Source organism: Carica papaya, chromosome 3 (assembly GCF_054855325.1).
Source record: "Carica papaya isolate Zhongbai chromosome 3, ASM5485532v1, whole genome shotgun sequence".
In the NCBI taxonomy this organism is placed as follows: domain Eukaryota; kingdom Viridiplantae; phylum Streptophyta; class Magnoliopsida; order Brassicales; family Caricaceae; genus Carica; species Carica papaya.
This window is the reverse complement of record NC_142311.1, coordinates 35,787,628-35,810,368: the sequence shown is the minus strand read 5'-3', so window position 1 is coordinate 35,810,368 and position 22,741 is coordinate 35,787,628. Positions and strand designations below refer to the sequence as shown.

The 22,741-nt window shown below is 35.7% G+C and overlaps 4 protein-coding genes across 8 annotated transcripts; 2 read left to right on the top strand and 2 right to left on the bottom strand.

Moving 5' to 3' along the window:
• Window positions 1-932: 932 nt before the first annotated feature.
• CYCP1;1 (cyclin p1;1) lies at window positions 933-4,607 on the top strand. Of its 3 annotated transcripts, none has more exons than XM_022055590.2 (3): window positions 933-1,153; window positions 2,890-3,297; window positions 4,028-4,607. In XM_022055590.2, the coding sequence occupies exons 2-3, from the start codon at window positions 2,897-2,899 to the stop codon at window positions 4,281-4,283; spliced, it is 657 nt and encodes a 218-aa protein (XP_021911282.1). In that variant the 5' UTR covers window positions 933-1,153; window positions 2,890-2,896; the 3' UTR covers window positions 4,284-4,607. The 3 variants fall into 3 exon arrangements, with proteins under 3 accessions (XP_021911282.1, XP_021911274.1, XP_088073049.1); XM_022055582.2 differs by having other exon boundaries at window positions 934-1,153; window positions 2,885-3,297; XM_088216923.1 differs by lacking the exon at window positions 933-1,153 and adding an exon at window positions 1,228-1,367 and having other exon boundaries at window positions 2,885-3,297.
• Window positions 4,608-5,046: 439 nt separating this feature from the next.
• Window positions 5,047-9,802, bottom strand: EMB3129 (GTP-binding family protein). Of its 3 annotated transcripts, none has more exons than XM_088216921.1 (9): window positions 9,513-9,802; window positions 9,079-9,222; window positions 8,871-8,987; window positions 8,318-8,461; window positions 8,134-8,220; window positions 7,717-7,832; window positions 7,355-7,536; window positions 5,808-5,882; window positions 5,047-5,572 (listed from the first exon to the last, which is right to left on the bottom strand). In XM_088216921.1, the coding sequence occupies exons 1-9, from the start codon at window positions 9,648-9,650 to the stop codon at window positions 5,505-5,507; spliced, it is 1,071 nt and encodes a 356-aa protein (XP_088073047.1). In that variant the 5' UTR covers window positions 9,651-9,802; the 3' UTR covers window positions 5,047-5,504. The 3 variants fall into 3 exon arrangements, with proteins under 3 accessions (XP_088073047.1, XP_021911307.2, XP_088073048.1); XM_022055615.2 differs by having other exon boundaries at window positions 5,825-5,882; XM_088216922.1 differs by lacking the exons at window positions 8,134-8,220; window positions 8,318-8,461 and having other exon boundaries at window positions 5,825-5,882.
• Window positions 9,803-9,978: 176 nt separating this feature from the next.
• On the bottom strand, window positions 9,979-16,291 carry LOC110825135 (ARM REPEAT PROTEIN INTERACTING WITH ABF2-like). The gene is made up of 19 exons (XM_022055599.2): window positions 15,812-16,291; window positions 15,270-15,430; window positions 14,786-14,958; window positions 14,589-14,709; window positions 14,441-14,515; window positions 14,258-14,352; window positions 13,970-14,045; window positions 13,765-13,872; window positions 13,344-13,472; window positions 13,200-13,268; window positions 12,979-13,038; window positions 12,750-12,873; window positions 12,492-12,631; window positions 11,588-11,651; window positions 11,365-11,444; window positions 11,088-11,152; window positions 10,878-10,995; window positions 10,624-10,748; window positions 9,979-10,399 (listed from the first exon to the last, which is right to left on the bottom strand). The coding sequence occupies exons 1-19, from the start codon at window positions 16,044-16,046 to the stop codon at window positions 10,303-10,305; spliced, it is 2,115 nt and encodes a 704-aa protein (XP_021911291.2). The 5' UTR covers window positions 16,047-16,291; the 3' UTR covers window positions 9,979-10,302.
• A 1,203-nt stretch (window positions 16,292-17,494) lies between these two features.
• Window positions 17,495-22,439, top strand: LOC110825160 (DNA-directed RNA polymerases II, IV and V subunit 6A-like). The gene is made up of 6 exons (XM_022055623.2): window positions 17,495-17,651; window positions 18,899-18,932; window positions 19,016-19,188; window positions 19,273-19,324; window positions 21,906-21,973; window positions 22,147-22,439. Exons 1-6 carry the CDS (start codon window positions 17,620-17,622, stop codon window positions 22,214-22,216), a joined length of 429 nt encoding a protein of 142 aa, XP_021911315.2. The 5' UTR covers window positions 17,495-17,619; the 3' UTR covers window positions 22,217-22,439.
• Window positions 22,440-22,741: the final 302 nt, after the last annotated feature.

Here is a 22,741-nt window from a genome sequence, read left to right as displayed (position 1 = left end):
TTTATTAATATATTATAAACTGACAGTCATATATATATATATAATATTTTATTTAATAAGATAAACGACTTATCTTATTATAAAGTTACGATAGAGAGTAAAATATGTATATGCAGGGGTAAAGAAAATAAATGGGGTTCGTTTGGTAGATTTGTAATTGTAGGGTGTGTGTGTGTGTGTATATATATATATATGTATATATATATATATAGCATTTATTAAGGCATAATTTGCTGTCTAGAAAGTATATGATTTGTACATAGCTTAATAAAAAATTAAAATGGGAGGTCCACCTTACCAAACAAATCTTTATAATTCCAGTCTGCCACACCTTTCCTCTCTCTCTGTCTTTAATCACTTCCTTATTCTCCACAAGTCAATTATTAAACATTTATTTGGAAAAAACTAAATTTTTAAATAATAGATTTTTAAAATTAAATATATATGTTCATAATTACATAAAATTTGATGTAAATATAGATTATTTAAAAATAATTAAAAAAATTATAAATTTATCTTTAAAAAAAATCACAGTTAATTAAATATAAATAAAATTACAAGACGGACATTAATTAATTATTTTTTTAATATAAAAAGAGATAAAAATTAACTAATTGTCATATATATTATGAATTAAGAGACATATATGATGTCATTAATTAAAAATATTTAAAAAAAAAGTAATTTTAAAGTTAATTAAATATAAATAAAATTATAAGAAGAAGATTTAATTATTTTTTTAATATAAAAAAATTAAAAAATCGTTGTATATATTTTAAATTAAGAAATATAATTATTGAAGATTATTCGGTACTTGATAATATTTAATTATTTAAAAAAAATTAATTAACATTATTTAAATAAATAAAAAAAAGCGAATGGGACCCACGCCGCCTCCTTCACTTTCCCTGCAAAGAAGACAACCATTCAAAAAACCCACGTTGAGTTTGCTCTACCGACAGTGCTCGTTCCTGCATCTAATGATCTGTTAGTTTTACCCACAGCCATAAACAAACGCGCCCTTCTTCCTCTCTCTCTCTCTCTCTCCCTGAGCCTGAAAATGTAGAGACCAAATCGACCGAGAGAGAGGAGAAGACAACCATTTGCTCTCTTCATCTTCACTCTACTTCCCCAAGAAACAGACTACAATCTTGTAAGTTACTCGCTTTACTATTCGTTTTCCTTTACGGGTTTTCTTCCATTCTTGACAATACCAGCTGTCGTCTTCATTCTACTCGCTTTTCTGTCACTGTTGCAATTTCATTCTATATTTGCCAACCTGGGTTTTCTTTATCTCTTGGATTTCATTCACGGGTTTTGCCCCTTTTTCCTGTTAAATTACGGATCTCTACTCTCAGTAACCCATGGTAAACCAATTCTTGTCTAATAGGTTTATCTATACCCATTTTCTGTTGATTTTATGGAATTCCTTTCTCTATGAGGTTTGCTGGTTGTTTTAGTCTACCTTTTTTGGGTTAATGTTTCTCTGTTATAAATAATTGTAAGATTAGTATCTGGGTTGGGAAGTTCTCTTATGCTGCAAAGTTCGAAGTTTCATCTTTCAATTCCTTGTCCCGATTGGATCTGTCAACCATTTCTCCGGAATTTCTTAAATAATGTGCGTTGACGGATACCGAGACTAGGTTCGGCATGAAGTGGTGAATATAAGTTCATGTGTCTGCTATAACAGTATGAGGCTAGATTTAACACCTTCTATATTGTTATAATAGGGTTTTTCCATGCAGCACTAAGCTGACATGTAAGTTACTTTGTGGGACTTGGGTGTATCTGCATTCAGGTTTGGGAGAGGGAGAAGGAGAAGGAGAAACACATTGTTAATTTTAGAGTTTTTCACATTAGATCTGGATTCTTCTCTCTAAGAGAATCCGAATTTTTCACATTAGATCTGGATTCTTCTCTCTACACGAATCCGAATTCATCTCCATTGGAGAGAGTAGATCAATGTAACTAAATGGGGTCTTGTAAATTTTCTGTCTATTTACCTTTCCGCTCTTGATTTTTTTGCTTGTTTATCGCATGACACAACATATATATCGATGCTTTACTGCCAGAGTCCTCTATAAATCGATGGTTCGACTATATGGTATACATTATCACACACCTCTCCATACGGTGTGTGCATGAGAAAGAAATCTTAATTACTGCCAAAATATTCGAGTGTTTATTATTTTTGTGATAATGTCATATAAAGTACACAATCCATTAGATGTTAATGTAATAGTGTATAATTTCATTGTGTCAAGTATAAACTATAATGTCCTTGCTATGTTCTAGGTGCATTTTCTTCACCGAGTAATTATAAGATACTCTAGGCAGACTTTATAAATGTAACTAATGCACTTTAGATTTCATTTTTATAATATTTGACATAAATTTGAAATTAACCGGTTATATTACAGAATTTGTCAACTCATATGTGATCCTATTAACCAATTATAAGATTTATCTCAAAATAATCTTATAATATTCTTCTTCACGTGCGTATATTCTAGATGCCTGAATCTGGATAGTGATGACTGGTTATTAATTGCAACTACTTGATCAAGAATTAGACCGTAGTGAAAAGCATTAAAGTTTCCACATTGCCAAAAATTTATTTGATAGCTTACCAATATTTCACCATCAACAATCACATTGTTGAAATATATAGAAGTTACAGAAGTCGTGAATTTCAACTTAAGTCCTAATAAATTGAATCTTAATACATTTCAGACACTTTCCTTTATCACCGGAACTGCTTTTTATATGTTAATATACTCCTTTTCAGATTTGTTCTTGATAATATATCCCAGCTTCCTCCAACTAAAATGCACTGGTGGCTTTTTTTCATGCTGGACTTCTTATTGGTTTTTACCTTTTGCAGTGCAGTATAATTATGGGTAGCCTTGCACTCGATTCTGAAAGTGAGAATTCGGACATATACTCCGATTTAGGGCTTAAAGAGTTGGGCAAAGGAGTTTCAGGAAGTCCACGAATTTTATCTCTTCTTTCTTCATTACTTGAGAGATGTGTCCAGAAAAATGAAAAGCTACTTGAGACGATGCAAATTCAAGATGTTGCTACTGTATTTCATGGTTTAAGAGCTCCAACTATCAGTATTCAGCAATATGTTGATCGAATCTTCAAGTACTCTGGCTGCAGTCCCTCCTGCTTTGTTGTTGCCCAAATCTATGTGGATAGATTCCTTCAGCAAACTGATGTTCATCTCACTTCCCTTAATATTCACCGGCTTCTTATAACAAGTGTGATGTTAGCAGCCAAAGTTTTTGATGATGCGTAAGTACCAATTCCTTGTAGGTGTTTGTTACTTATATTAGAACTCTAGTGATTCAAACTTGTTTTACTGACTTTTCAACTAGGAGTTTGACCTGATTGAGTCTTTCATATAATTTTATGAAGAGATAGTTAGCATGCCGTGTATATGGTTGCATGTGTCAACGACAAGACTGTTCTTCCTTATCTTCCCCCAAAACCCAGTCTCAAATTTTATGTCAGAGGCCAAGTTTGCCGGTCCTAGTTCAGCCTTAGGCTTCCCCCATGCTGTTCTTGTTTAGCCAAGATGAGATTGTGTTTTCAAACACTTGAGCAGTTGTGCCAAATTATTAGCAAGTATTCTGACTTAGTTCTCTCGCATTTATCCCAACTAATCTTACATTTCGCTTACTTTAGACAGGGAAGAAAAAGAAACATATGCTTCATTTTTTTCGTTAGAAGTTCCTGATGATAATGTATATATGAACTTGATTAGACCCTTAATTCCATGATGCAGATAATCATTATGTCACTGAGGGATATTTTTAGTTAGAAGTTCCTGATGGTAATGAATGGATGAACTTGATTTAGGCCTTCAATTATACCATGCAGATGACCGTTATAGACACTTAGGGAGTGATTTGTCAGCAAGGAATTGGTTTCAATCATGTATATTATGTTTTTCTGTTCAGGTTTTTGGCTTATTGTTCCTTCTGATGTAGAATTAAGATGTCTTTTTCCGTGATCCTTGCAGATTTTTCAATAATGCATATTATGCGAGAGTTGGAGGAGTAACGACTGCAGAGTTGAACAGATTGGAGATGACGTTTTTGTTTAGCCTGGATTTTAGGCTACAAGTAAATGTGAGAACATTTCAGAGATACTGTTGTCAGTTGGACAAAGCGACGACCGAAGGTCTGCAGATTGAAAGGCCAATCCAAGCCTGTAGAATCAAGGAAAGTTGGTCGAGTAAAGGTGATTCCACCTGTGCTCCAACAACTGCAAGATGAGGACGCAAACCATCTCCGTGTAAAATAAAACCCATTTTCGCTTAAATTCAGTCAGATTAGAATTTGTTGATGTTACATATAATCTTTTTAGTGACAAGTAGTGAAATGTTGGTGAAGAGAGAGCAGGCTTTGGTGATTTTTCTTGGACAAGATTCTCTGTAGATTTTGTGTTGTATTTGTTTCATCATTGTTTGATAGTGTGTCTTTGTTCAGGTATTCCAGCTTTTCATGCCTTTTAGCAATTAGCCCTTATGGTTTGGATGTTTTCCTTCTGTGTAAAAGCAAAAATATATAGAGGCTATCGCCATGACTATTGGTTGTTCCTCTGATCCTGTTTAATATTTTAATATTTTAAAGATTGATCCTCAAAAATCTGGAGATTGTAAATTCATATTTAATTCATTATCAACTAAATCCCACCATTGCAGTGTGAAAGATTTAACCTTGAAGTTTATATTTTTGTTTAAATTTAAAAGAACTGACCAATCCCACTAAGAATTATTTGAAATTAAATACATGCTTTAAAAAATTAATCTACATTTCTAAATGAATTCTATAAAATTAATGTGTTTTGAACGTACCCTTTAGAGTGCATTAAGAAACTGAATTCATAGTTTTAAAAAGTTTATAAATATCAAACTAAAAAATTGAGAACAAAGCAGCAAAATTTAGCTTTAAGGGTTAACTCCTACTTGGTTTTTCACCCTTCTGGCAATCCAAAATTTTCAAGAGAAGGCCAAGAAATGACTAATATATGCTTCACTTTTAAAAAAATGAAAGATGCTTTGCTATACTTCTTTGCTTGGAGAAATAATTTACAGTCTGCAATAAGTACAAGACATTTTCACCTACTTGTCACTAGTTATGGTTGCTCATGAGAAAACAACTCTATAAGATGGTTGAATAAACCCTGAGATGGAAACTTACTATCTGTTCGAATCAAGCTTCAAGAGCCTTCAATGTATTTCAGAACCAACCTGCAATAGGTCCCTTCAATCTGATGATTTCTAATGGAGTTCTCTTCTTTCACGGCATCCCATCTTGATGGACTTTTTGCATCTTCCTTCAATCTGAGGATTTCCAAGTTCTATTTTCATAACCTTTTTTGATTTGGCAGCCTCGAGAAATCAAAGATTTGCCTCGTGCAGTATCACATCCAACGGCATCAGCAGGGAGGTCTCTCCAATGCGATACAACCAAACTTCCCTTTTCGAAAATCCATCAGAATGCGAAATGCAGCTTGATGGGCGTCCCCATTGAACAACTGAATGGCGACTTTCTGGACAAATCTGCAATACAAAAAATCAATAGAAACAATTAGTGCAAAACTTCCACAGAATGAATCTCCCAAACTTTCTAAAGCAAAAGACAACCGAGACTTCCCCACATAAGATGATTTATTTTAATGTTTTTGTCTTCCTTTATGCCACCCAAGTGCTATAATGTTCAATTTAGCGTTCCCTAGAAAGGCCTTCATACTTCCTATTCTCAAGTAGTTATCTAATTGAAAGGTATGCAGACTACCCTGATGGGAATCATACGTTTTACCACAGTAACCATCCACATCAATCTTGTAGCGATTTTGAAGGGCCCCTCTGCCTGGAAGGAAACAAAAAAAGCAAATTAGATCTAGATACTAGTAGGTGAAGTAAGAGGAAGATCTTCAGTTTAAATTTCATCCAATTACCACGTAAATTCAAAGTTGAATTGGGATTGTTGGTCTACTTTAATATAAGACGTTGAGGTTGAAAAACATGAAAAGAGACCAAGCCTAGCGATGTTCTACGACAACTTAATTCATAAGTCTTTTATGTCTCTTTCGATAAGGTTTACTATGCATGACATCACAATAATGAGTGCAGAAATTTTAATAGCCTAACAATGTTCTGCAGAAATCTCGAAATATAATGTGGCACAATGTAAGGATCCGAGTGCAATCAGGAGAAAATGAGCAAGAAAACACTAGATCAGTTGGGAAACAGAAGGAAAAAAATAAAAATGTCTGCAGGGAATCCAAATCCTAAAGGGTATACTGTTTAAAAAATAGGCTACGTGACATGCATACGGGAATTCTGGGGGAGACATGTGTCTTGATTGTAAGAGGGGTATTTAATCCTCTCAAACCCTAGGTTAACCGACTGCCTCCTTTTCCATATTCATTCGGTGAATGTAAGGTTTTTCTCTGCAGCTCTTCGGCTCTTTTGGGACGTTTAGCTATCTATGAACTTGTTCATGCATCTTTTCTTGTATATAATCTAATGTGTTCGAAGTAGGGGCACCAATGAATGAAATGAATTATTTGAGTAAACTTTCATAATATCCTTAAGATTTCTCTCTCTCTCTGATTTTCTATCTATTCCTCTCTGAAACCTCTTCTTCTCTCTCAGTATTCTATTCTCTCTCATTTTCTCTCTCTTACGGATTTTTCTTCTTTCAGTCTCTTTCTCCCTAAATTCTCTGTTTCTCCTATCTCTCTTTCTTTCTCTTAAACCCAATGTCGGAAGCCTTTGACATGGCTGTCTGATCTTGTGAAAGAAAGAAAAGAGAAGAGAGAAGAAGAGAGAAATAGAAGAGAAACAGAGAGGGAAATCCGATGGAATTATTCTTATTATTTTCCTTCATAATTGCAAGCAAAAAAATTGAGCATTTTATAAACTATTAAGCAATAAAAGCACCCAAATCACCAGCCGAAATAGTGGTCATTTATGATGCAGCGGTGGCTGCTATGGAAATACATTCAAAACATTACTCTAACACTAATCCTAATTAATACATGCAAAAGACTAATTTACTTTTTTTATAATTTTCCCCTTTTTATCCTTAATTTCCTGAGACCCAAACTCGTACCTTCTTAAATCCGAACCATGAACAAGGATCCTGACTCACAAAGAATTATATTTTCCTTTAGACAAACCTATAAATAGCATCGCATGATGCCAAATGAAAAGATCACGTATGTATCAATTGGATGCGAGACTTCCTCACAACTGAAAATGTCCCTCTGATGGAAGTGGGAACAAGTAATGTTGCTATATTAGCAGAAGTAGAAGAAACATTAAAAGAATACAAACCTACTGCTGGAATCCTTTCCAGCATCTGTACAAGAATTGCAGCAACATCGGTGAAATCATACGATCTCTCTCCAATGTCATCACAGATCGCAAGCTTTATTGCTGCTGCTTGATCACTAATCCGCATGGGGAGTATTCCAGGAGAATCAAGCAACTCAAGATCCTTCCCAAACCGAACCCACCTTTACAGAGGAAAAATGTATAACAGTAGACATGGCTCTATTAATTGGCATATTATATTAAAAAAAAAAAAGTTTTGAGTATCATTACTAGAAAAATTTGGGGGAGAAAATTTTACTGCGAATGCAATAAAACTCCAAAATCTTTCAAATGGGCAAAATTTACAATTAAACTTAACATACTTCAATTCTCTTGTAACACCTGGCCTAGGAGCTGCTGCACACATTCTCCGTTTCAGTAAACGGTTGATCAAAGATGACTTGCCAACATTTGGATACCCAACAATTCCAGCACGAACCTGCATAGTAATAAAAGAAACATCGTCAACCATATAGATAATTTGTTGTAGACCACTGAAGATGGGCAGCAGCGGAGAGAATCTTGATAAAGAAGATTCAAATAATAAAATTCTATACTATTAATCAACGCTGAACAATATTCAGCAGCACTAAGCACTGGAAAAACTAAAATTCGGTAACTTGATCCAATGTCTGAGAAAGGAGGGAGCAGAAAATACCAAGAAAATGCAAAGGAAAAGTGAAAGATATAAGATGTACAATGAAGCTTAAAAATTGGATTTAGTTTTTAGTGAAACCCACAGGACGAGGAAGCAGTCCTTTTGCTCTGCGTTTGACATTTACACCAGCTGCTAATGCCTTTGCTAAACGAGCTAACTTCATAGTGCCCTGCACTTGCCATACAAGATTTATCAAGATTAATCATCTGTTCCTATACATTTCAGGGAGAAGGGAGAAGGACACCTAGAAAATATAAGGTAAATACCATTCCAAGTTGCCCATTAGAGAAGATGACTTTTGTTCCCTGCCTAGCAAAATATGTTGCCCAAGCATTTCTATCTGCTTTGGATATCATGTCTTCTCTATTCAATACTAGAATCCTTTTCCTATTTCCTAGCCATGAACCCATCTGCTCGTACAAAAAGAATTGAGTCAAACTCGGTAGAATCTGAGTTATCTCTATATCCAAAAATGATTAGGGCAAAGAGACATTTCAAAACGGTAACGCTGGTACTTATGTTTCTTTCCAACGGCATTACACATGTCATCTTAACAATCCCAAGTTTTAACTTTTAAGTGAGATTTAGTTTATATCATTTATTAAAATCTCTAGAAGTCACTGATCAAGAACAAAATACGAATTTGTGGAACTCTTCACGCTCCAAACAGGCAACAACAGTGGGACAAAGAAAAAATCTTCCTACTCATCTTATGAAAAGGGCCAGAAAGAAAATCAAAACTGACATAAGTCAAAATTTATCTTATAACTTAAGCACGTAAATGGTATTGGAATAATTAAAAAAAAAAAAAATCTTAACCTGAGGATGTGTAGTGGACATGGGAATTCTAGCATCACGCACTTCAATCACCACATCCATCAACTTGAGTTGTTCTTTAAGTTCCTTCTCGGTTTTGGCAATATGCCCAGGATACCACTGCGCAATTAGCAGCATCCCAAGTAAGCATTTTACCGCAATAATAAACCTTTTCCAGATGAACAAATTTCAGTTGATAACTAAATATTACTTGAACAGGACGCAACGCTTTGGTCCAGTAGCAAAGATCGGCTTCCAGATCAGTCCATTCAGTCTCTCCTTGGTGATCGTCAACCGTATTCACGTATTTAGAAGTTTCATTTCCACTCCAACTCGGGGTTCTCCCACCAACAATCTGCACCAAACTTTACATTTTCAATAAAATTATTCGTTCAATTTAACTCTCCTTTTGATTTTACACTCTTCGAATGCACCCCCCCCCCCCCCCCCCCCCCCAAGAAAATTTAATCAGTAATGCTAGAAGTGAGAGACAGGTGAAAGCTAACCCGCAAGTCTCACTCCCAATCAAGAAGCATGAACCAATTAACGGAGAGAACAGTGCGAGCAAAAAGCATACACGGGTGCTTGCACGGCCGTATGAGTAAAAAAAAAATGGATGAAGAAGAAAGAATCAATCAGTCTTGCCTGAACGGTAGGAGACGGGGAGGAGAGAGATGCGGTTGCAGACGAGAGAAGAGTAGGGGAAGATGCCACTGATTTGCTACAGCACCGACCAGAGATTGTGGGAGAAGGCAGCCAGAGGCTCGAAAGCTGTACAGCCATGGCGGTTCGCTCCTGCTTTCTTTCGTCTCTCCGTTTCTGGTCTATCAAGCAGATAAACCCCCCCTTTTTCTTTTTCTTTTTTCAGTGTTCCCAAAAGCGTAAATTGCTGCTTTTAGATAAAATTACAAATCAAAACTAATATGCAGCTCACGTACAGAATATATAATAAATTATATTAACTTCTGACATATTGATTTCGCTGCTATACTTTTTATTTGTTATGTAATTAACATAAATGTATTGAATAAATAATCATTCAATTAAAAAATATAATTTTCAGAAAAACTCAAGTTTGAACTAGTCGGTGCCGATTCAGTCCAATTCGAACGGAAGGAAATTTCTGACACGATCTCAATCTGGTCCGCTTCCAAATTAATAAATACACTTAGAAGGACACTACAATTTTTGTAGCACCAAAGTAAAATCGGAAGAGAATTTCTACATACAAAATTGAATTACAACAGAACTGACGAGTTGAAAAGAAAAAATGAGACGTTAGCAGCATTCCATACACGGGAGCCCTACCTCTTCCCACTTCCAAAAAAAAAAAGAGAAAACCTTTTGGTAATATCCCAATTAGCTGATGGACGACTATCTAAGTTCACTGTACAAGCATGCAGCACCAGATCGAAGTCAGCCTCGGTGAAATCATTTACATCTGAGTCTGGTTCTGTAATACAGGCCGATCGAGTGCATTTGTTAAGTAGTTCCGAATCTCTGGTATGATACGTTGCATAAATCGAGAAAACCTGCGAGTCATCACAAATTGACTCCCGACCTTTCAGATGCATGTAATTATATCAACATAACTGGACTGACGAGCACCATAATTAGTAGAAGCAGGATAGAATTAAATTGATTTGGAATGTAGAGCAAATGCAAGTAGGAAAAAGCCAATATGGTTCGTCTTTGATGGTATTCAACTTTTAAATGCTGTAGAGACATCTGATTATCATACACAGGAATAACATACCATGGCTTCTGAGACAACCTTTGGAATTGCTCCAGGACAAACAGTGTGCACGATTCCCTTAATGTCGCGGCATTATAGGCTTCTGATAACTCATACATGAGTGATACATTTTCAACCGAGATATCCTTGAGAAAAATTTATTAAAAAAAAAAAAAAAATCAGTATTTATTTTAAAAAGCAGATATCAAGGTTAACAAAAGACACTGACTTCTTGGCCTCCCTTAGTTAAAAAAAACCCCAACCGGGATGCATACCTTTGAAATGGCACTCTCGCATAGCCGTTTAAGGCCCTCCAACAGATATTGATCAGCAGCTCTCAGGAGATCTTGAGCAATATCAACATTAACAGCTACAGATCCTGTGTATATGAATCTAGAGGTACGGAAAGCCCGTTAAAGTTAAGAAATGTTATGGCAGAATTGCTCATGTGTGACAAGAAATTATGAAGAGGATTTGAAACCAACCTCATCATCAGCTCAAAGACATCCCATCTAATATTTGGAATTTCTACATCTTTGGCATCCCTCTCCTGATATTCAATTTTTCGTTTTCTCCACGTAAGTAATAAACAATTAGCATTAAAAAGGTTACCCACTTTTTACTTACTGAAAAATCTTCTTTAAGCTACTTTTTTTAATGATTTTAAGTTATGCTATGCCAAGTGTCTACAATTTCATATAACGTAATAAATGAGTAAACTCATAGGAAAAATATTCAAAAACTCATTGAAGCAATGCTCACCCTGTATCCACCATCGAACATTGCACGAAATGCATCTGATGAAGCTAGGAGACAAATTCTGTGGGCATAGAACCTTTTGCCTGATTATGTAAAAAGATCCATGAGAACCAATGATTTTTCCAATAAGCTTCAAAACTCCGCACCAGTGTGATAACAAACAATATATATACACATTTACCAAAGTATGTCATTTGTATAAAATCATAGAGAAACCATATCATACCTTCAATAAGGAATGTCACATCAGACAACGTAGGATTGTTTACATATTGCTCACCCAAATACACCTGCGAAAAAGTCATGTGATCGTATAAACCGAGTCCCATATATGAAGGCAAACTGGACATAATAATTCAACTTAAATCATGTGTAATTAAAGGTTGACCCAAGCAGGATGTTGTCATAGTTGATAATCAAAAACAGACATTTCAAAACTCTTGAGCATACCGCATGGAGCAGCATAACATAACCCCTTCTTCAACTAAGCCAAAGCATCCTACTGTGACATCCCTCACTGCCTAGTTATCTTAGATTCTATCATTACTAGCTGGGTCTCAAGTGGCTCCTCTACTACCTCTTGAGGTTTATTTTAACAATGTTAGTATTGCCAATTTCTATGCAAACCCAGTTCCCGTAGCCAGATGATGCATTTTGCTCTTGATTAACACTTCGTTGGTAAGGAAGTTCAGCTGCTGAATTATTTGTCAAGCATGCTTCTAGGAAGGACCAATTTGCTGAACTTCTTATAAAGGCACAACCAAATTATCATCTGCAAGCTTTAGGGTCTAAGACTGCTAAATCCAACAGGAGCATCATCTTGAAGGAGCATATAGATGAGGACATGTAACCACTCTTTTATCTACATGTCTTTTTGTGTCTATCTCTACTCGCGCACATCCTATGTTTACTCTTAAGTCTCCTTGCTACAGTACTTTCACTACCAGTCATAGGTAAAGGATGTAATATCTACATTAATGAGTGAGATAAATCTTCCTTTCCTCTCTCTGAAGTATACAGTGCATCAGCATATCCATGTTCCCTGCTATCATATACTTCAGCTGGGTCCCCAAACTAAAACAAATATAAATGCTCCAAAATTTAACTATGTAGATGCTTAAAAAGGGTACCTGTGGGGTTGGTGATAGGGGAGCTGCATCCATGGGGGACAGTGAAATAGTCTTGGTAGCTAACTTGTACAATGCTGCTGAACCATCTTGCTGCTGCTTCAGGCTTGCAGACTGGAGGAACTCCAGCAGCAAATCCAATCCTAAAAGAACAGGGTATGCATTAAAAGCGAACAGGTAAGAAAATAGAGAGCCAAATGAACAATAAAGCAAAGGTTTTTCCAGAAACTGAAGGATAAGTGACAGCTCATGCGTTCCTACCCTTGTTATCAATAAAAACAGTTTTTCGATCAGAAGAGGCACAAAGATGAGCAAGAGCCAAAGCAACCTGCTTTTGAACAGTGTTATCTGCAACCCGCATCAGATACAGGAGATAATTCAACACCTATCGAGAAAACAGAAAAAGAATTTGTGCTGTGGTGAGCCACTGCTTGTGTAATAAGCACCTTGAAAGAATAAAGTGCAAAGAACTAAAAATAAATCAACTTACTTGTCCGTGAATCTTATCCTCCAATCTCTTCAGAGTCCTTGCCACACAATCTTTAGTTGGCTGAAATTACATTTTAAATATAAGAACCAAATAGAAACCCAACGCAAACAAGGACCTAAATTATTAATTCATTAATGCATAGGTGAGGAGAATAACAGCATGAAAGGCTGGTAAAAGTCAAGACCCCCATATATGAAATACAGAAAGCAGTTAAAGCATACTTGAACAATGAATTCTCCATCCAGAAGTTTCTGGACACCTCCAAGTTTGATAAGATCTGCAACATTATCCTGCATAAAACTTAAAATAAGCTTCACTACACTCTTAGATGACTCAAATGAAAAAAGTGCTCCGGCAATACTTACCTCATTATCTGCTATACCATACAGAGCAAATGCAGCATTATGTTGCAGAGTACTATTTCTCGAATCAAGAAGGCTGAGCAGCGGACCTATACCACCAGTCTGAGCAATGCCAGCTTGATTGTGTGCATCCTGGCATCAAGCAATATTAGCAAACAGATGTTAAGATTTCTATGATTCCCAGATAACTATCTAAATAAACACCCTAATGTTTGCGAATTAGACAAGCAACAGTCTCCTACATTTGAAGTTACCACCCAATCATCAAAGAATTTAGTTAAACGTCTTAAATATGTTTTATTGGAAAACCAAATAACTAATTGCCAAGAACATTTAAATAAAATTTTACACTCATAAATTGCAGGTAGCGTCTTCCAGAGCCATTATAAACATAGAGATAATAATAGTAATACAAAATAAATACCTGAGCTAAACGCCCAAGTGCAAAAGCTGACATTTCTTTGAGCTGAGTATCTGAAGACTGAAGCATCTCAATTAACGGCGGGATAGCTCCTCTTTGAGCAATGTGCGCCTGCAGCAGTCTCACTTTTTATAACGTATAAAAGAAACAAATAAAATACAGCAGAGTACTGATAGCTAAAAATCCAACATTGAACAGAGATATCAACCTTGCAATCCGAATCAGCAGCAGCAAATTGTCCAACTAGCAATGCTGCTTCTCTTTGTGTCTCTGAACACGAAGATCTGTCACCAAAGTTATTAATGCTTCAGCATGTAAACAACTAAATTCTTTGCTTTTTATGTCTTCAAGTTGCTCTTTCTTTTTCTGTTTGGCACTAAGGACATTAATAGAGTTTGGAGAAAGAAACGGAAGCAAATTTCAATAGAGTATCAAAACTATAATCTCACTAAGCAAAAAGTGACACCTGATAGAAAATCAAGCATTCCAGCAATACCTTAGTAATCCAATAACAGGTTGTAAGGCACCAGCAAGAATAACTTCTTTCTTTATAATTGGGGATGAGTGAACAAGGTTCCCAATCACGCCAATCTGACAATCCTCTGGAAGTCAGCTAAAGAAAGCAATAAAACTCCAAGTGGACACAAACCAAGGCATAAAAGTTTAGACAAGAGCCCACCGCTTCATAATGTATAAGAGGATCCTCAGACCGAAGCATCAGTATAAGGGTGGGCAGAGCACTGCTTTCAATGATCTGCAAATTTTCTATCATGTAAACAATAACGCTCAAGTGACTAAAAGATATGACCAGCGGAAAGAAACCTGACCTGAATTTTGTTTTCGTCATTCTTAAAGGCAAGAGTCCGTAGGGCCCCTGCTGCTGCCCTCTGCACTTTTACATCAGCAAACTCTAGCAGCTCAACAAGAGGTGGAATGCCACCCTCATTTCTGAGGATAAAAACTGGATCATATCAAATGAGGATGTGACAGCAATGAGAGAAAGCAAACATACAAACAAGTATACCTGACACGAGTTTTAATTCTAGCATTCTCATGAGCCAGGTTAGTGATTGCATCAGCAGCTCTTCTAATAACACCACTGACAGTGCGGGGGTTATCACAATTCTTGTGTCTCTTCAACAAGTTCACAAGGTGTGATAGAGCTCCAGCATCAACTATAAGTTGTTGGTGCTCCGGCTACAACAAAATATGAACATAAATTATATCGAGCTATAGAGGCAATAAGGCTAGTGGCTTCGGATGCAATGGAAGGGAAAATATGATAGCAAGTGATGTTGGTTGACATCTTCTGCAGGAGTTGCAACAACAAGTGGACGTATAAATAAAATACTTTAGTAGGGTATATACTTGGCACAAACACTTAACAGTTGATAATACAACAAGAGACAAAGAGTGAAGAGAGCTTAAAATAAAAGAAAATAAAAGGCATTAAGCATAAAGAGAATTAATGGAAAAATTTTGAAATGGTGAGGAATCATTGGAATTACTTTTACAGCGAGAAATCCAAGGGCAAAAGCACATGCTTTCTCCACCTCATGATCGAGAGGTTTGGGTCCATTTTCATCTGCTTTTGAAGGCGGTGGCGCCTGAAGATGCCTCACTAGCAGAGGCACAGCTCCACAGTCGACAACCAGGTCAGCGTTGTCCTCTGCCAAAATGACCAAAATCAACACACCTAGACCCCAAAACAGCTCAAATAACCGGAATCACATATCATATGCAACGAGTTCATCGAAAAACTACGACAAAACTAAACCGAACAAACGCGGTTCATTAAAAGCGGAGAATGGAAAAACCAATAAGACAACTAAAACTCAAGCGAACACCGCGAGTGACCATTTCACATGAGTACTAGATCAACCCGAGGCAGTAAAACCTACACGGCCAAATACAATCATTTTGATTACTCCTGGAAATAGAATTGCAAGACAGGCATATGTATAAACACGTAAGTAGAAGTTGTTCAGCTTATGGACATAGTAAGCGCACGTATTACAATCCTGATCCGCATAAAGAAGGAGCGGCGTACCGTTCTTGGCGAGCTCAGAGAGAGCATGAGCAGCGCGCTTAGCATCGGCGCGATCATCCTGGTCAGAAGAGAAAGTATAATCGAGAATTTCCACCTGGGAGCGAATCTCGAGGAGCAGACCTTGACGATCGTGCTCCGGTTGGGGGTCGATGAGGGCCAACTTGCAATTTTGCCTCTCCTCCTGGAAATCTTGCTCTAGTTTTCGCTTCAAGCCCTTTCTCCTCGAGACGTCCATCGCGATCGAAGTTTAGAACAATTCCGGATGCTGAGATTTGAAACCTTTTTCGTTAATCTCTTTTCTAATTTCTGCAAGCCGAATTGCGGATTTGACGGAGGAGGTTCCTATGGTTGGGCGCTTAAAATTTGAAGAGAAGGGTTTCTGCGCCCGCCATTTTGATTTTGTAATTGGCGCTAAAATGCGCTCCCGCCTCTTGGAGCCGCATGAATATTTTTCCTCATCGGGAACGAACGCGGAACCGCGCTGCTGGTTTTTGCATTTGTAATAACATTAAAATGCAATTGTAAAATTAAAAAAAATAATTTATCATTCAAAATTATGCAATTGTTATTATTAAATTTTATATATTTAATAAATAATATATATAAATTTTTTAATTCATGTGTCGAATAACATATACTAACTATAAATAAATATGTAGATTTGAATATGAACATTAATATAATTTTTTAATCAAAATATAAAATTATGCAATAGCACGAATGTGACGTAAATTAATTTACGTCAATCTGAGCTGTCCGTGTGCGATTTCAATCTGAGTTATTCGTGCGTGCGGGAACAGAGCTCAACTATTTAATCGCGCGTTCGCAGATTGCCCACGTGACTCCCCTCCGCGTCAGCGCCTCTGTCATCTGGCGCGTTCTGCTTGGTTGGAGCAACTGATCGGACATCTGATATTGTACAATTTTTTTAAATTACATTTTGACCACCGATTTTTTATTTTTCTTTTAAAAATATTTATATAATCTAAATTTTTACCTATTTTTTTAAATTATTTTCAATTTAATTATTAACAAATTATTTATTTATTTTTTTATTAAATTAAATTAAATTAATAATTAAGTATATTTAAAAAAATAAAAAAATTATTGAATGTTACATAAATAGCTAGTTCCAATTTATTAAACAATTTATTTTATTTAAAAATATAAATTTAAATTAATCAAATTATCATAAAAACATTTTACACACGAGCGAACTCGTTTAAAATAAATCTCATTAATTGCTTGATTAAAAAATTTATAATTAATTTAATATTTAAATAAATGTTTACTAAATAATACAATTATTTTGGTTGAAAATTCAATTAAAATTAAAATTTTACAAACCATTTAATTAAAAATTCTACTAATAACTTCAACTAAAAATTTGATTAAATTTAAATTAAACTTGTTAAAAATATACTAATTTATCGAATAGTGAAAGATAAATATATATATATATTATATTTTCCTTAATTTTACAATTAAAACGTTTTTTGATTAAAAATTATGCCAATTGTTTATTGAAAATTGTATTTCAATTAAAAATATATAATTGAAAGTATAATAAAAAAAATTAAATTCTATAATTCGTTAGCGGTGATTGGTACGGATTAGAATTAAAAAAAAAAATAGAAACAAACAATACGACCGAATTTACAATAAAGCCCTTCGAAGTATATATAAGTACACGCAGGGAAGTAGCATCGGGGGGCTCTGTCACTTTTCCCTTAATTGATTGCTTCCTGTCAGCTAGGGTTTTGGGCGCGTAAGGCAGAGCAGAGAGAAGGCATCACCGGCAATCTACAATGGCAGACGAAGACTACAATGATGATATGGGGTACCCCCTCTCTCTCTCAAATATATGTATTCATCTCGTTGCGTCATGCATGTGTGCTGTGTACAAACGCAAGGATGTTTTGCTCGGGGGAGAGAAGTTTAATGTTAATTTGAATTTGGTTTTCTGTTTGCTTGATGGGGAAATTAAGGGAAGGATCTGAATTTCTTTCCGCAAATAGTAGATTGTCTGCTGGAACTGCTGGTGTGTAGTGGTTTGATCATAACATACTCTTACTTCGTTATGATCGTAAAGATTTATTCGCTTCATTGAAAATCTTGACCTTACTCCATGAGATGTTCCCGTTTTGCCTCTGGTGATTTGTAAATTTTGCAATACAACATGAGAATTATATCCGACTGAAAGGGAAAAAAAAAAAGGTTAAAGACTGAACTTTTGGCGTATCCTAAAGTGGAGAATTTCCAGTTATTCTTATAACTTATTATGAATATACTGTAACTAATAGCTTCCAATCAGCTTAGTCTTTTGGAATAATTGGCTCAACTCTGTTATTTAACATGTATAAAAAGCATAGCCCAGTCAAGCCTTGGAACCCTGTACCCTCATTAACAATGCACACTACTTAGTCTTTCTTGTTTTTTGGTTTTCCGTCTGCCTCTGTCCATTCATCCACTTTTTGCGCTTCCTGATGTTTGGATTTTCCATCCAGTACACGTGCTAAACTTGAAAATCTGGTTAGACAGAAGAGAGCGTGTCAAGGATATAAATAAATACTAGATTAACTAATTTGCTTTAGCTTTTGATATAATTGTTTGACCTCTGTTTTTAACAGAAGTAATACAGAATACTAATTGTTGATGCATTGAAGGAATCTGGTTTGTGCTAGGCTGAATTTACCAGGATGTTATTACCTCAGAATGGTTATGCATGAGCCAAATATTATGAAGGATATTGGATTTGCTTCTTCTGCTTTATAGTTGTTCTGTGGGCATTAGGTGCCTGCATTGTCAACTCCGTAATATTTGATTTGTGTTATATTTAGCTCAATAATTATCCATGCCACAACCTAAGTTTTGTTGGTTTTTATTCCTCTGCCACTTCAGCACATGCCACCTCTATAATTTTCATGTAGTTAGTAGTGACTTATGGATTTTCATTTTCATAACTGGAAAATATTTTTCATATTTCATTATCAAGAAGAAGGCATTTAATTTTTTGCTATAATTGTTGGGACTCTTTCCCCTTGTTGGCTCAAGAACTTGATTGAAGTTCCTTTATTGTTGCTTCAGATATGAGGATGAGCCACCAGAGCCTGAGATTGAAGTGAGTATAAGTTGATAACTAAAAAAAAATTGGTTATAGTTATTTTATCTTTTGATGAATCATTAGCAATGGATTTTGGACAGGAAGGTGCAGAAGAGGATATAGATAATAAGGATAATGAAGATGTCCCTGGTGACACTGTTGAAACTGATGAAAAAGAAGAGGCAGTGCCCAAAGAACGACCTCGTAAAACGTCAAAATATATGACTAAATATGAGCGTGCCAGAATCTTGGGTACCCGAGCTTTACAGATCAGGTTTCTTTTGTAACTATTATGAGCAAGATTCCATTTTTAATGCCCTTTCAAATTGGATTAATACCATAATTCCTGGTTGTACAGCATGAATGCTCCTGTCATGGTTGAGTTGGAGGGTGAGACTGATCCTCTTGAGGTAAGATTCTTCTAAGACTCATGCTGAGCAATAGGAACCTTTTCTCTTTTGATTTGTTGTCTTTTCTACTCTAGCATGCACATTAATGTACAAGCTCATTTATCAAGTCCATTTAATACTTGTGGCAAACTTCCTGTCACTGATGTGCCCATGTGCATTTTGTCCTAGTACATTTGTAACTGCCAGCCGCTAAGGTTTTCTTTGTTTATCCTTTGGTGATTAAATTAGGTTTCACGAATTAGTTGTAATGGAGGAACTTAAACTGAACATTCTCCTACTTTACCTATCAGTAAGCTTTTGATGGATTATATCAAATTACAAAGATGGATGAAGCCTTGTGTTAATTCCATGTGTCTGATGAATCTCCATTTATGCCTTTCACTGGAACTGGAAAAAAATTAGAAAAGGATCACTTCAATTGGGAGCCTGCTCTTAGAATTATGATTTTTCATATTCGATGCTAAACTATGAATATGTTCGTTCTATCTTCCTATATAACGTAGGCTTTTGGTCAATCAAAATCAACACTCTTTTCTTTCTTTCATTCTTGAAAGCTGTTCTTATTATATCCCGTCATATTCTAGTCAACTACTCCTTGTGCTTCACGAGCAGACATACATATATGTTGACCTAGAGGACAAACTTTTGTATATGATACAGTCTTGCTTTTCTTTCTGAAAAGGTTCACTTCTCACTGATAAATCTATATTTTATGACTGGGAGTTGCCTTTGTCTTCCATATTTGTTTTCACAGAAAGGCGTCCAAATTTTAGGTTCTTGGATATGCCTATAGAAAGATTTAATGGTGAGTATACCATCTTTCGACAACTCTCAAAAAGACTAATCCATCATATGAATGCATGTTGCCGCCAATAACTGTTGAAAGGAATTCCAAACACTAATCTCCAAATCGTTTAGGTTCCTAAGGAGAGGAATACTCCACTAGGCGTTCACTCCTGAAGGTTCCTCCAAACGCTTTGGAAAACTATTTTCAATGAACTATTGTCGCACCAAAGGTTCCTCCAAACATGTTTCCTGTGCCTCACCTGGAACTTAATATCGTCAACAATAGCAGCATAGTTCCTCCAGATCCACCTCCACATACTACAGCTCAGGGCCTTCCTATGAATTTTTGTAATCCAGTCATATGTCAAGAGCCCAAACTTAGCATTAAGGATCTTCCATAACAGAGCCTCTCTAGGAAAAAACTTTGTTGTCATTTAGCAAGGAGAACTTGGTCAGAAGTAAACCAAATACTAGATTCCAAGACCCCCATTAAAGAAAGCCTATTGAAAAACTCCTAGGCGACTGAATGATATCTTGGCTGCCATTCACTGGCACTTGCAAGAATTTGCTTTGCAAATTTTTCATTTTGTTAGCCACATTCAATGGTGAAAAAGGACATGAAATAGATGCGCAGATTAGGCAACACTCTTGATTAGGGTTAGCCTGCAACCTTTTAAGTGGATGTAATTTTCGAACTTGCAAGTAGGGGTGGTAACGAGTCAGGTGGAGCAGCATACACAAGTATTTGATTACTTTTTTCAAATATTTTCAGGCTCGAGCTTGGGTGAAGCTCGATTTGACTCTTTTTTCTTTGGCTCGAGGTTGGCTAGTGTTGATAAAGATTTTATATTGAGTAGAACACTATATTATTTAAAGTTCTAATAGTATAATTATATCTTATAATTAGAGTTCAAATAGAATAAGGATAACTAATCTATATATATCTTCTAAATATAAACAAAATAAGGAATAAAAAATTAAAAGTTTATTTTCTCTAAAAACTTCAACTAGTTTATTGAAAGGAGAGTTTGAGTTCGGTCAGAGAAAAGGTCAATAAAAAGCTGTTCCTAAGCAAGCTTCAATTATATAAAATTGAGTTCAATACGCTTGATAACTCATTTATCATTTTATCTTTTTGTTTAAATTTTTTACAAATGAATTTACTATGCAACTAAAACATAACCATTTCTTAATACAGATAATAAGATATATTTAATTTCATAATAGATAAATGTACATTCCAGAACTTTGGACCAAATACTTCCAGGCTTAAGTTTAAGCTTGCTTAGATAAATGAACTTTTTTCAGTTTTGAATCCTGGCTCGAGTTTGAGTTTGACTAAACTCAAACAAGCTATGTTTGAGCCAAGTACAAACTACTCACAAACTTGTTTGGCTTGGTGCCCCCTTACCTGCAAGCTTTTTCTCCATTTTACTCACTATGGGCTCCCAAAAGACACCTCTTCTCACTCTTAGACCCAAGAAACAGCCCAGGGGATTTATTGGGGAAGGAAAATACTTTACATCCAAACACCTGGGGCAGCTCCTCAATTCTTACCTCAGTTCCCATGAGCACAATTTGCAATTTGCTCTATCTCAAAAACAAAAGTGTGTGATCCACTTAATGCTTTCCAACACCCACTTTTAGCCCCTCCAGCGAATTCACTATGACATGCTTATGATGCTTGTGGGTTCCATTACAGTTATATTTTCTCTGTTTTTGTTTTGTTTTACTCTCCATTTTTCCTTGTGATTGATGCTACACAGGTTTTGAGCCCTTTTATTTTGATTGTCAGATTGCCATGAAGGAGCTTCGTGAACGGAAGATACCCTTTACCATCCGACGCTATCTACCTGATGGAAGGTGAGACCTCATTTTTCTGTTTAGCAGAAATGATCCTTCCCTGATAATTTTCACTTCTTTTGCTACTTTGACATATTCTGCAAAGAGAATTCAGGAATTTATTTCTTTAGTGCCTTGCCTCTGCTGAAGTTTTCATCTGTCAATTAAATTTGTTATATAATGAATGAATTCAGTTATGAGGACTGGGGAGTTGACGAGTTGATTGTGGAAGACACATGGAAGAGGCAAGTTGGAGGTGATTGATCTATTTGTTGTATTCTACCCCTGTGGAAATGGCTTGAGACTCGGTATATAGAATTTTAACTTTTTGCCAGCTATGTACACTTTTGGCGGGACATGATTATGTTTTTGTAATGTGTTGTGGCTGGAGTTCTACTGAAACCTCCTCTTATTAGTGAAACTTTTTTTTTTTCTTGAGAAGTTATGACTGAAACCGTATACTATGAAAAAGCATGGTTTGGAGTCCTGACACTTTTTTCCAGTTAGGCAATGATTTTTTGGTACGGGAAGTGTGAAATTCACATATAATTAGTGATATTTTCATGTTTCATGTTTGTCGCATTATTTGGGTAATCAAATATCAGGTGATCCAATTCTTAAGTTATTCAGATTTTAGACTAACTGGACCCTAGGTTACTTGGATGTTAGTTTCTTATGGATGTCAAATTAAGTTGATCTGTACTTTTCCAAAGGTTTTGAGAGTTTTGGTCACTTTAGGTTGCTCAATTCTGATACAGGTGACTTTTAGGTTTTGAGTTTGGAGTTCAA